The sequence below is a fragment of the Symphodus melops genome (genome assembly GCF_947650265.1).
Source record: "Symphodus melops genome assembly, chromosome: 17".
Lineage (NCBI taxonomy): Eukaryota > Metazoa > Chordata > Actinopteri > Labriformes > Labridae > Symphodus > Symphodus melops.
This window is the reverse complement of record NC_136707.1, coordinates 18,425,415-18,439,313: the sequence shown is the minus strand read 5'-3', so window position 1 is coordinate 18,439,313 and position 13,899 is coordinate 18,425,415. Positions and strand designations below refer to the sequence as shown.

Sequence of the window (13,899 nt, the reverse complement as noted above, 5' to 3'; positions counted from 1 at the left end):
AGATAAACATATAGTTAACAACTTGGTTCTATAATACGTGTAATAGAGACGGAAGTCTACTGTCCAACCGCTCAACATACGAGCATTTCAGTGACCTCTAAGTCATCAACTGAGTCCAGGTGGTTCACGTCTCCTTTTCTCTGCTTTTGCACCTGTCTCACCCTCCAGCCTCAAACGCAGCTCACAGACGGAGTGAAGGAAGGAGGAGGGGGATAAAGAGAGGAAAACATGGCCCTACAAGCTAAATGAAAGACAGACGTATTTGTGTTGGCAAGTGTGCGACCTTATCCAGGAAAGGCGCAGATGCAATTCATTTGGCCGTGTGTGTGTGTGTGTCTGTACGGAGGGGGGATTGTTTTTGCACGTACAGCGTCGTGGTTTTTAACAGGAGCTCAGAGTGTCGAATATCTCACTTTCTGCCGTTGGAACAATGGGGCTAGTGCTGCGAGCCGGTTCAGGGGAGGTAGGAGTGTTGTGGTGGGATTAACGACCCCGTCTCAAAGAGGCCTCCGCATGCTCCCATCTTAATTAATGAAATACACAGAAAGGGCAAACAGCCCTGCAATAACACAGGAGGTGCTGCTTTCTGAGGGCAATGGGGTAATAATTACATACCCTCACGTTTCTCTTTTTCTTTGTTTCACCTATTTTTCAACCAATTCTATTCTCTTCGCTCTCCAGTTTTTTTTTCGACCTCTTTCTTTTTTGTCATGATTAATAAGCACACCTATTTATGCCAATTCATCGACAGTGGGAAGAGGGGGTTTCTTTGTTAAAGCAAGACGTTTTTCTCTGATTTTGTGGGTGAGAAAAAGCACTGAGCTGTTTGGCAGTCTTTATCCAAGCTGGTAGAGGGGCTTTTTTTTCTGCGGCAGCATGTTGTTTGTGAGCGTGACGATTGACGGCGTAATCCCTTTTCACAGCGTGGTCTGGCTGTGCCCGATAATGCCAGCCTGCTCAGTTTCAGCATGCCCTCCATTGGTGCGGCAAGAGGGGGACTGCTGGGCACGGCAGAGCCCATTCAGCCATTAATCTGGCCAGGACAAGGAAGCTGCTGCCGCTGCTCCTGCTGCAGGCGACGTGAGCAGGGTCTTAGTGCAGTCTGCTGACTGCACAGCAGCCTCACTCTCTTTTGCTCTTTCTACTCACACACATATACACACACACACACACACACACACACACAAACAAGACTGCTTTGGCAGTGAATGGCAGAAGGGAGATCGCAGCGCATGCCCTCCTTTCCACAGGCAGAGCAGGGGCGAGAGGCAGAACAAACAGAGCTGCATCCCAGGGAGGGATTTCTAGAAGTTCTGGAGGTATTTCTCACAGCATGGTAGGTTAAAAGAAGCAAGTCGACAGGGAGGACAAAGAAGGGGTCTGGATATAGAAAAGCACCTAGAGGCAGAGGAGAATTAAGCCTGCTGAATTAGAGGCAGATGACAGTGTTTCATTTTGCATGAGAAGAGAGCCCTTCAGTGCTATTGACTCCAAAACCTGCCATAAAAAATACCAGCACGATGTACAATTGTTGATGGAGGTTTCTTTAAGTTTTCTAAAATGCAGAATAACATATATCTCTGAAAAAAATTGCTCTGACACCGACGAGATGGATGGAAAAAGAGAGAGCGTGGCGGAGGAAGACCAAGAGGAGAGGAGGAGCAGGCTTAGCTGCCTGTCAGGTCCACTAATTGAGAAAAAGTGACAGAACCATCAAGACGCAGAAGAGGAGGAGGTGGGGTTTGTCGGAGGAGGGGCAGTACTGTGCTGGATCTCTTTAGGTTTGACTAATTGAAAGGAAGGGATGCAGGCTGGCATAAGAGGCAGAGAGAGAATGAAAGAGGCATGAGTATGGAAGAGAGGAGAGCTGGGGGGGGGAGGTGGGGGGGTGCAGCTTAAATCCCACCAAAGGAAAAGCCAGCAACTGCTAACAGAAGGAAAGATGGACAACTGAAGATAGGCTTGGAAAGGCGTATCAAACAGAAGTGGATTAGACAGGTGTGTGCAGGCAGTTCTGTGTGTGCATGCATGTGTGTCTATGTCGTGTTGATAGAAATATGAGAGTCTGATTGTTTTTGCCGTAACATAAGAAGTCATTTGGACTGAGGCCAGCTGGTCCATTTTTCTTCTTTAATTTTCCCACTCAGTTGATTCAGGGAGGTTTATTCAAATGGTTCCAAACATGAAAATGAATCATTCCTAAGCTCAAAGCACCTAATTCATTTCACCAAGTATTATGAAAACATTTCATATTACATTTATCCAAACGGTCACAACACTGCATCAGTTCCTGTCATAAACTGCCCCCCCCCCCACACACACACACACACACACACTCTGTAAGGAAGTCCAGGGCTTCCCTCAAAGAATACACTGACAATCCCATGTATCTGTATCTGGTTAATAACCAGATGAGAGAATCCAGAGCTTTAAAAGCAGTTTGAATCTGTGCTTTCCTCTGATATCAACTTAGCCACCAATGGTTTGGTTCTTGGCACTATCGCTCTACACAAATGTAACGACCTTTGTGGGATAAAATAATGCACAATATCTTTACCGAAAACAATCAGTCTTCAAAGAAATCTCAACATTTAATCGACTAAAAGTACTCTCCCAAAGTAATCTTGATCCAAAGGAACAATCTCCCCCCTGTTATGTGGGAATGGCATTTATAGGTTCGCTTAACAAGTCGCTTGGCTAAAGGTTTGTCACACAGGCTCCCAGTAGATAAGTGTCTGCATGACCGGCTCTCTTTAATGGACCATTTCAAAATAAGTGTCTGCTACTGCAGATTAAGTTGAAAACACTTCCCCCCCCACTAATCTGGCCTTCAAACCCAAGCAATTGAAGCCTGGAATGCTTTTTTGTATTTTGATTGGTTGGTTTGTGAATTGTGGTTGATTTTTGTTTTGGTTTTTTGGTCCAACTACAAATGTAATTTAATATGCTGAAATGGATATTTGTTGCTTTGTCCACATAAAATTCCACATGCAGCTAAACTAATAATGCTTGTTTTTGCACTATGTTGATTTTGTATTCATCAAGATCCAAGTGTGGATAAAACATTCTTCTGTCCTTAATATTATTTTCAGAAAACATTCAGAGAGGATTGTGCAAATGTGTCTTCATATCAGAGTTCACTTGCGAAAGGTTTGGTATTTCAAACTGCCTCCAAATTTGCCTTAGATTTGAAAAACAACGCTTTTTATGTTACTGTTTAGGTGTTTCTGAAATCCATGTTACAGATTGAATTGGCCAAATGATAACAAAGGACTGAGGAGATAATATCTTAAATGATAAAAGCTAAACTTTTGTGGAATATGTGCCAGAAGAATAGCAGAGACAAAGACTTTCTGCACCATGACAGGTATATGCCAGAGACATGAGGATCAAACAATGATCCTTGAATGCACAATTTGTATGTAGCCTCTTTGAGAATGCTACCGGAATAGAAAGGGGGGAAAATATCCAGAGAATATCTTTTCGGTTACAAGTTACACACTAATGCGCTGACACATACACGCACAATTCAGCGCCGCCTCTGCTGCTGCTGCTGGTGGGGTTCTGCTGACACCCGGAGAGAGCAGGCGAGAGTCTGGGTAATTGTGCCGCTCATTTTGATGACTTGCTTTTTATGCAAAACAGGAAAAAGACAATATGCAATTATCTTGAGGAGGGAACAGCTGAATGTGGTTGATGAACAGTCTGGATTCAATCATGCTCTTAGTGCGTTATATGCAATTAAACTGCAATAGAGATAATGGCCTCCATTGCCAACTGAGTAATAATCCCAGTCATAATCACCTCCATTACTTTTATTAGGCTTGGCATTATCATCATCACTCTTATTAATATTATTCTACTTTTCTACAAGAGGACAATCTTTGACAATGAAACCCTAATAGTATAAGGTAAAAGAAAACCTGGTGCCTAAAATAGACTTTTTTCCGGGGGGAAATCTTGGAGTTTCTAAGTCTGGAGGTTTACCTTTTGTCGTCGCCGTTACAGCTGTCCCTGACACAACCCCTGGTGGCCGGGACATTACAGCGAAGTGGGGAGCGGAGAGGGGAGAAAGGAGCTGGGGGGCATCCAATGCTTTTACACATTTGAACAAAACAGACAGCATGTCAGCTGCTCTGCACGTAATCAGCTGCAAATCATGAAACTGGGGCGCCGCTGATCAGTGACCACAAATAACAAATACTCCCCACTGGCATCCCCCCCCCACCCCCCCACCCCCCAACAGCTGGGCTATTCTTAGAAAATAAATAAACAATTACAGGAAGACAGAATGGCAGCAGTTTGTCAACTTCATATACTCTGGCATTAGATGGCCATCACATTGTGTAATTAGTCAAAGATTAAAAGCATTAAATCCAAATGTGATGGAAGTAAAGTCACAGAAATAGCAGACCTTGAATTAATATATCAGTGGGTGGGAGGTTTCACGTTTATCTGACATCCTAAGCATTCGAATTCCCAAAATACCCAACCAGGCTAATCTCTCTTCTTGATCCTTGTCTGACTTCCTGGCTGTATCTAAGCTGAAATGTAAGGTGTTGAATTGTATGCGAGTGTGTCATTGCATTTTCCTGACTGTGCATGAGTGTCTGCGTGTATAGCGCTGGTTTTATGCTTCGGCGTTGGGTGGGAACCAGCCTATTAAACTGTGATGGAGACACCAGCTGAAAGCTCTGCAATCACTGCAACTTTTTACAGGCTTGCGTTTTGCGTGTGTTGCTTCACAGAATCCTGAGCGACATTCCTGCTGACATGAATCCAATACCGCAAGATTCCTTGGCTGAACTTTTGACCCTGTGTCCCCATACAGAAACCATGGCACCATGCTCAGTCCTAGACATGTGGGTCCTGGGCCTATTTTGGAGCATAAATAAAAGGGAGGGAGCCTGTCTTTTGCTTGATGATTACAAGTTGTGCTTTGTTGGAAACCTAACACAGCCTAAAAATACACAGTATCTGAGTAACAATACACCCTGCAAAGCTCTGTTCCCAATACTGCCAAGACATGAAATGGCCACATAGACAATGTGAGACGAGGGTGTGGGGCTGTGCGAAGTGTGTATATATGTGACTTGAGGTACCTTCATGCGAATGGGGGAACCAGATTTGCGAGGCGCTGGAGTGGGGTCCACCCCGGAAAGAGGGTGAGGAGGGCGAGGAAGGCGGCCGGGAAGGGTGAGACGGGTGGGAAGGAGGGGTGCCCAGACTACTGGCCAGAAAAGTCCCCATGAAGGAGGCGGAGGAATTGCCCATCAATCCACTGCCTGTATTCCCACAGGGACAAAGTAAAGGAGAAAGAACATGGTTAGAATAACAGTGATACACGGCGAAAATGTGCGTGGTCAAAAACAGGAAAAAAACATCTTAAAGGGTGGATGCAGCCGGCCTTATAGGTGGAATTAAGATAGGCAGGGTTGATGACTGCTGTGGGGAGAGGGTGAATGACTGTACAGTATGTGTGTGTGTGTGTGTGTGTGTGTGTGCATGATGAGAAGGAGTGTGAGACTCTCCTCCCCCTCACTGACAGCAGAGTCCTCTCCCCTCGTTTCGCTCCCCTCACACCGCCTCTCCCCATGGGCAGACAGAGGTCTCATCTCACAGCTGAGTACACACTTTCTCAAGCTCTCTCCCTCTCGCTCTCACACACTTTTTGCTCCTGCTCCCCAGTGTCCCTTTCTCAATTTCTCTCCCTCTCTCCATTATCCTATGCTCTCCATCTCTCACTTTCATGCCCTCGATCTCTCTCATTGCTCTGCTCCATTTCAGCTCCTCTCTGTCTTTCTTTCATTCTTCCTCCTGCTCTATGACTCTGACAGTGCACTCGTACGCTCTTCCGCGGTTCCGTTTTGATGTTCGGCTTCTTTTTCCGTTTGTCACAGTGCCCCTTCTGTCCCTCCATCCCATCTCGATGGGCAAAAATACCCTACATGCCATCCTTTTCCCCTCGGTCGCTCCTCTCTCTTCTATTTCTCTCTGACACATAGCCTTGCTTTGCTTTGTTCTTTAACATAATGATGGCACCAGCCGAGCAATCTGTCCCTGGCTGGCTGAACTGTGTGTTTAACAAGACTATGATGAGTAATTGACCATTCGTAGCAACGCCCGTGTGACTGGGGGCTGATTGTCTATTATGCATTGCCGGGCAAGTCGGAGAAAACACACTGATTAACCACTGCTTAAATTACATTCCCATTACGCGCCCGCCAGTGCACTTGAGTGAGGGGCCCGGGTCCCCGGCTCTTTGCACATTCATTTCCCCAAAGTCACACCGCTGTGAAGCCTCATGCATATGTATGAGGATGCTTGGAAGAGAGCACACTTGCACATACATGCACACACACACACACACATTGGGGGTAGCGTACATTGTGCGCGAGTTGCGAAAACGAAAGACGGGGAGCGATATGGTAAAAATTCATTAACAGCCCCTCGTGACGAGCTGACATAACAGGGAACGCTGCGTGATTTGATTTTCTTTAAACGTGAATCAGTGCAAACATGAATCGATCTTTTTTTTTTTTTTTTTTTTTCTGGGAGTGTGAGAACAATTGTGTGGAAGTCTTAATCAGCCAGGCAGTGAGTGAGCACATCCTCTGGGCAGACAGCAGGAATAAACCCATCAGTCTGCTGCTTGCCCCTGCACCGTGAAAGCCTATGGCTCATGGGCTAGAGCACAGGAGAATGTGCACACACACACACACACACACACACACACACACACAAATGTACTTCCCACACTGAAATAGGCATTGAACACACATTCTCGCACACATACAGGCACAGCTCTGTCACTCTTCACACCAGAGCGCCAGACAGGTGGAAATCCCCCACAATCCTCAACCTAGCAGAGCTCTTCCTCGAAAACAACCTTAAAACCAGCTGTATGTGTGTGTATGTGTGGGTGTGTATGTGTGTGTTTACTAGTAGTCAGTCAGAAACTCAAAAGTCTCCTTTGAGTAAGCACATGTGTTCTTTTAACACACACTAATCCCCTTTATACATGACACTGGAAAGACATTAGGCAATTTCTGTTAAGTTCCTTGTTTCAGTGTTGATTCATGAACAGCTGTTTTTGGTGTTTGTGGTTAAAACGCCTTGTCAGATGTTAGAAAAAATCCTTTCATTGAGAGTAAATATTTCATAGTCAAAGTCAGAATATTAATTTAAAGTGGAACTTAACTTTTTTTAAAGCGCTAACAGATCCAATACAGACAACAAAAAAGAAAACCATAGGCCTTATTAGCAGACAAAAATGAAACTCAATTAGTGAGGAAGGACCATATAGATCATAGGAGGAAGCCACGCTAAAGCAACCATAGACTACATTGGCTGGAGGTAGTCTGATGGCTCCTACAGTATCTTATCTTTGCCTTTCTTCTCTTTGCTATGCTGCCACCTCAAATCACCCCTGACCCTTTCCGTGCTCCTGGCAGAGCTCTGAGGAGTGCAGGGTGGGTGTTGGGGGCAGCAGTGGGCGGATTTGTGGCCCACGCACTTGGTAGGCACTCATCCAGCCACCGTCATCAAGACACCCAAGGCCCCTGTATGGCACCGCCCTCCACATTGCACAATCCTTGGCCCTCTCTTTCTGCCTGTCGCCCCCAGGAACCCCAGCTTTCCTCGGTGCCTCCGGCTCACATAAATCAGCTAATCCTCCTGCATTATTAACAGCCTCGCCCCAGAGAGAGAGAGTGAGAGAGACACAGAGTGACAGAGAGAGGCTGCGGAGCCCCTCTTCACACACCAAGTGAGGAGAGAGCCTCTGCCAGGAAGACAAGGAGAGGAGCCGGACAATACATACAAAGGGTGAGTCTCGATGTCAGGCAAAGGGATCTTTGAAGTTAAAGCTGAGAAAAACCTTCGGAGGGTCTCAAAACAACTTAAACATGAAAAGCTGTCCCTCGACACAACCAGATTTATCTAGTTTGGGCATAGGGCCGCACCGGAGAAGGCCTAATCTGAACACTACTGCAGAGTAATTATTGAAGTGCATTGACCTCTGTTACTGTACATTGGATCCTGCTGACTCCACAGCCTGTCACTCAGAAAACAACCCCTCCCTCTGTTGTGTCTGGTCTCTGCCTCCTGCTGAGACTTATACTGTGCATGCATGGTACAGCAGAGCATCCACTGCTGCATTTAAGGACACAAGTAACACACTCGTTTTATATGAAACTCTCCTTAAATCCATGTGAACTCGAATGACTCTGAGGCGTCTGTGAGAAAGCACGTAGGTAATAGAAGTGGGCTGGTGTGCCATGGCTGTAACCAAAGCAGTGCAGAACAAGTTGCGTAAAAAGTCTGAGGCATGACAACACCAATGCTGGACTCACCATCACTGTTTATTTAGCAGCTTATTAAATAGTGTCAAAGATCCAAAGGAGCCTGCCTCTGCCAGGCCAGATCCTTACAAAAGTTGAGTGTTTTTCTGCCTACGTTCCGGGAAAAAAAAAAAAAACTTGTTTATTTATTTCTCAAGTTCTTAAGTGGTGCCAGCAGCGCGCTTGTGTTGGCTGCCCAAGAAAATAGGGTCCTGTTCATCCTAATCGTTGCCGATCCTTAAAAGAGATGGAGATTAATCCTATTAGAGAATTAAGGGAAAGAGAGGGGAGCATTAGGACGGAGTAACCCCACCTTCTCCTGACATCTCCCAACCCACCCTGACACCCTCTAACACAAAAAGAACTCAACTATAACCAGATCCTCAGAAGGTGGAGGTGTTAACTAATGCTACTCCACCCACACTCCAGCGTAGGTGTGTGGAGTCCAGCTTGTGCACAACAACAAAAGCACAAATGTATGCACGCACTGTAATGTGTGGGCCCAGGCAGAGGCCCCTGTGGACGGCGCTGAGTGAGCAGCAGGCGGGGAGGCGGAGCAGGGAGAATGAAGGCCCAGTTGTCATGGGAACGATAGAGAAACAGTGCTCGAGGCGAGAGGCTGAATGCTGCCCATTACTACAGCCGTGGCCAGATGCAGTTGGTCATTGTGCTGCTCAGGAACAGCAGCCCTCCTAAACTACCCTGAAACCCCACCCAAGAGCCTGTTCAGCTTGTTTACACACATATGCACACCTTTCTCCGTCCTCTAATCTGGTTTCAATTGTAAGGCTGTAGGGAGGAAGGTGTCATAATCTTTGTCCTGTTTGGGCCGCTAATCTGATCCGCAGAGCATCCCTGGCCATTAATACAAATCATTGTTGAGTGGTATTTCGGTGACTTAACAGGGAATTATATCTAATAGGATGCAAAGGGATTCATCTAAGAGTTGGCAAAGCAGTGACGAAGAAGGAAAAAAAGAAAAAGCTGAGAAGACAACAAGCACCCACCCACAACACGTTGTTCTTTTAAATGCTGGGAATCTGATCAAAATATCCTGTTGAGAAATTTACACCTCTTCACAAGCGCTTATATGCTTTTGGCATGCAAGGGAATACATACACCCATGCTGAGATCTACGACTATGTCCATTGTATAAGAGAAGACAAAATGACATTTTCTTCGTGTATCATATTTCTCTGTCTGCTCTTGAAAAATGAGCCACGATAGTCTGCTCCTCTCCGTCTTATTTGCAGACAGCAGCCTGAAGGGACGGACGGACACGTCGTCTAGACAAGGACACCAGACAGACAGCCATTGATGAGAGTGATGGTGACAAGAAAAGAAGCGAGACAGAGAGAAAATTGCAGGTGTGACTGCATCAACCTGTTTCCACAGCTCAGTGATCAGGGGAGCGCCAGAGAAGATGAGGGGGACAGAAGAAGAAGAAGAAGAAGAAGAAGTAGCAGGGAAAACACATCCACAAGACTCGTTTATAAGGCCTCCTATCCCAGAAAGTGAGTGATTGTGAGAGCAGTCAGCAGTCAGTGCCATGTGGCAGGCAGGTTTGTATCTGGTCAACACACCCTGAAGGATTACATTTCACATGCACTTTTTCTGCCTTGACATTTGACATAATTTTTTCAGATGAATTAAATCAATATCAACATTACTTATGCTGTCAATAAGGAAAGCAGCAGCTTTTTTTTTTCTTTTTTCAAATAGCTACATAATATCTATCAGCATGTTTAAGTTTCTGGCTATGCTTTAACTCTGACACAGCAGCACATTCATTTATAACATCAAATGTGTCTATTCTTCTGGTTACAATAAAACATCTGAATTTGAAAGGCCTCAGCTGTTAATGTCAATCATTTGGCTCAGACTCATATGGAACAAACTTAAAAGCAGCGAGCGAAAAAGGAATACAGAAGCTATGCAGACAGTTCAACGGTAACTTACCAAGTGAAAACATGTTAAGCAGGGTGTCTGTCGGTGGAAGTATCACTCCTAATGCAATGTCCTTTCATCAGACTTTCCTACCGATGGAGTTCCATGTTCTTCCCAGACGCCCAAAAAGAAGCCAGCCAGACTTTCCACACACGTATTCCCTCATTTACACACAGCAACGTTTCTGACCCTTCTCGTTATATGGGAAACTGGATTGGATTGGGCAACTGTACACACCAGCAGCCGGAGACAGACTACACACGCAACCCTGGAGGGCTGCTGACTAACCCAGCACCTACTTCCTCACAATAAAACACAGCAAGAATTTCAAATGGCTTCTAAAGAAGGGGGGATTTCCTTCTAACAGTCAGTCATCTTGAAAACATTAGTGCAACTGGTAGCCAAATTCCTTCTTATTTCCGAAACTGTTGCAAGGCTGTTTGTTGTTGTTGTTGTTGTTTTTGTAGCTGCTTCATATACTCCTTTCCTGACGTTGTCTTTTTAGGTTAGTGGGTGGTTGAAAGGTGGGGCTGACTCTAGTGGGAGGCTTGTGTGATCAGAAGCCTACTGAAGTGTGTGTGTGTGTGTGTGTGTGTGTGTGTGTGTGTGTGTGAGAGAGAGAGAGAGAGAGAGAGAGAGAGAGAGAGGGAAGAGCATACAGGCGGTCCAGTCCTGGAGCTGGGCCCAGTGCAGGGGTGGGGGAAAGTGCCAGCAGCGCACGCCTCCGACACTCTCCACACTGCGTGCCTGTGGAGTGAGTTTAGTGGATGTGGTCAGTGCGGGGGTGGGAGAGGGAGAAGCAGTTGGAGGAATGGATGGAGGAAGAAAGTGAGAAAGATTGTCCGTACTACAGAGAAAAATCCAGAGGAGGGGTAAGGGGCGAGAGTTTGAACTTGAAGTGTAGATAAGGGTGTGAGAAACTTTGAGGGCGAAAGAGTAGCAGAGAGTGTGTGGGAGTGTGTAGCCCCCGAGCATATGTGAGCCTCTGTGTGTGTGAATATGGTGGTCGTCCCGCTGAAGTTGACAGTCTGTGTTTGCAAAGTGGCTTTGTGGTCAGCTACTTGCTTGCGATTCAAGTTAATGGAAGAGTGGGATTTTTTTTTTTTTTTGCAAAACTGCTATGCAAATACACTCTGACTGAAGCGCCCTGCTCATTTTGCCCTACTGTTTATACAATGCAAACGATCATACGAAAAGGACAAGCGATTCCAATCTGAAACAAATTAGTCCAACTGGCATGGCAGGCACCTTAAAATCAACAATGGATCCACACATCCTCACACATAGACAGATGAAATCATCTCTTTCCCACCTTCTTGTACCACTACCTGGCCTTTCTTCTTGAGGCATAAATCATTCAGAAAGCCTTCTTTTATTATCAGAGATATTATATTCAAAAGGGGGTCCATCTCTCATCCCATTACTCCTGTACCTACTGTGGTGGCAGGTGGGGGGGGGGGGGGGGGGGGGGGGGCAGGAGGTTGGCAGACAGGAAGAGATAGCAATGTCTGGAAAGGTTCCTGTCGAAGAGGCGTTTTATGGGCACTGTAAATAAGAGCTGGACATACAGCACCAGAGCGGCTATTTGCAGAGGAGCAGGACAGGAAGTGCAGGAAGTGTGTCGTTTAAGAGACAATAAGACCTCTGACTGGCAAAGTAAGAGCTGGCTAAAGAGTTTAGCAGTGTGGACGAAGGCCACAGGGAATGAGAAGCTGGGGAAAAAGGTGAAGATGTTCCAAAGCAAAGAGCAGGGTTTGAAAATGTCAGGACAGCCTGAAGTCTTCCTGAGTGGGTTATTCACACACGTCCCTCACAACAGGAGGTTTTACCTGTTGGATGGGGATAACAGGAGGCAAAACAAAAGATAAAAAGGAGCCGCATCAATCCAAGTTAAGTCTAACATGTAGCCCTGATAGCAATGCTACAAGTTATTGTACATATGCACAGAGAGACGGAGTGGACAAGAATATACTGGCACGCCGAAAAGAGTATGAAGCAGCTTTAATGTGTGGCCCGACAATTGCATCGGTAGCGCACAGCTAATTCGATAAAATGTACGTGAATGTTCGTACCCTGAATATTACAGCTCTGATTCCACATCATCTTCACGAGGAACTTTTACCACAGGGCTGTCTGAAAAAAGTCCATGTAAAGTTGAGGTGAAACTTTCAAGAGCTTTGTGTGTGAGTAAAACACAACAGACAGACAAGCTGAGGAATTAATGATGTCTGCGGGACAATAATAAAAAAAAAATCACAAGATAAAGGTAGTCTATTAGGTCTGGGCTAGCAACCGGGAGCATTGTTTGGGTAAGCTTCCTGAGATCCATGTGAAAGTGATATACAGAGTCACTGGCATCGTCTGTGGAGAACAAGAAGACATTCCAGACCAGGACACTGGAGGTGGGAGGACAGATGTGAAACAGCAGCAGGACCAAGCCAGGACAAATGAGCTCAAGGCCCATTACCTTCCTTTAACACCCACCCACACATGAACACTCACATTCCCAACTCCCACAACACAGATTTAATAGCACACAGCACAAGGGAAGCGATGTCACAACAAAAAAACACTTAACTATAGGCTTTCTTTCTCTGAAAACTTCAATATTCACAGTGCAGGCAGTGCATATTACACCACACCAATATAGGTTTCCTCTCCAAGAACCACCTTGTCTCCAGCAGCATTTTACTTTGTTAAATCCTCCTTTATGCTTGCTACTAAAGCGACTGCCTTTTTGTCTCTTGGTTCAGATAAAATGCAAGTGTTTCTTATGGAATGGCCAATAAAGGCCTGACATTTTGCTGAGTGCTTACAGAGCCAGAAGCACTTTGTTCTTGGTATACAGGGCATCTCCATGCTTTTCAAGGAGAACCATTTATTATCTGTCCAAACTTTGGTGACTGTGTGCTTGTTAACTGACCCATTGTTACAGGAGAGCATATTAGTGCTGTTTTTGCATTCTAGCTCTTCATTCCTGAGGCATAAAGTTGTGATTATCATAGTGGGGATCATCAATCTCATTCTCTCCTCCGCACATGCACACTAAACATCCGTATTTTATTTCTCATTTTTCTCTTTCTCTTCCCCTCTCTCGTTGTTTCTGTCTTCCTCTCTCATGACACAGACATGCACACACACACACACACAGCAACACACCCGAACACAAAAAGAGCCGCCCACAGCTGCGTCAGGCCATCTCTCTAACAATCCAATCTGTTTTCTTTCCCATGATGTTTCCCATTGGCACAGGGAGGAGAAAATCAGATTTACTCCCCCACAGGGCCCATGCAGTTGCACTGATATGGAAAATGATTTCAGTGCTGCTTGAGCCCATAAACATTATTTTGGTCTCCCCTGTTAATGACACATTTCTTCCCAGCATTGTAGATCTCACAGAGGAAGAGATGACTGTAAGGGGGGAGGGGGTTAAAGAAGGGAGGAGAAGGAAAAGAGGAAAGGGGGAGGAATCCTCCTGGGCCTCACATACAACGGGGAGTCCTTCACCCCTCAAATTTCATACAGACTTCCTTTATGCTAGTCCTCATTCACACACGCAAAGAAAGACATGAGCATAAAGGTTAGCGGGTTAGCTGTTAGTGATTAGCTT

General features: G+C 45.6%; 1 protein-coding gene across 6 annotated transcripts in view; it reads right to left on the bottom strand.

Moving 5' to 3' along the window:
* Positions 1 to 13,899, bottom strand: part of bahcc1a (BAH domain and coiled-coil containing 1a) — a 62,696-nt gene that overhangs the window by 27,392 nt on the left and 21,405 nt on the right. For all 6 annotated transcript variants that reach the window (XM_079366050.1, XM_079366055.1, XM_079366053.1 and 3 more), the window contains exon 3: positions 5,103 to 5,285. In XM_079366050.1, the coding sequence (XP_079222176.1) occupies positions 5,103 to 5,285 (183 nt within the window). The remainder of the gene's footprint in view (positions 1 to 5,102; positions 5,286 to 13,899) is intronic.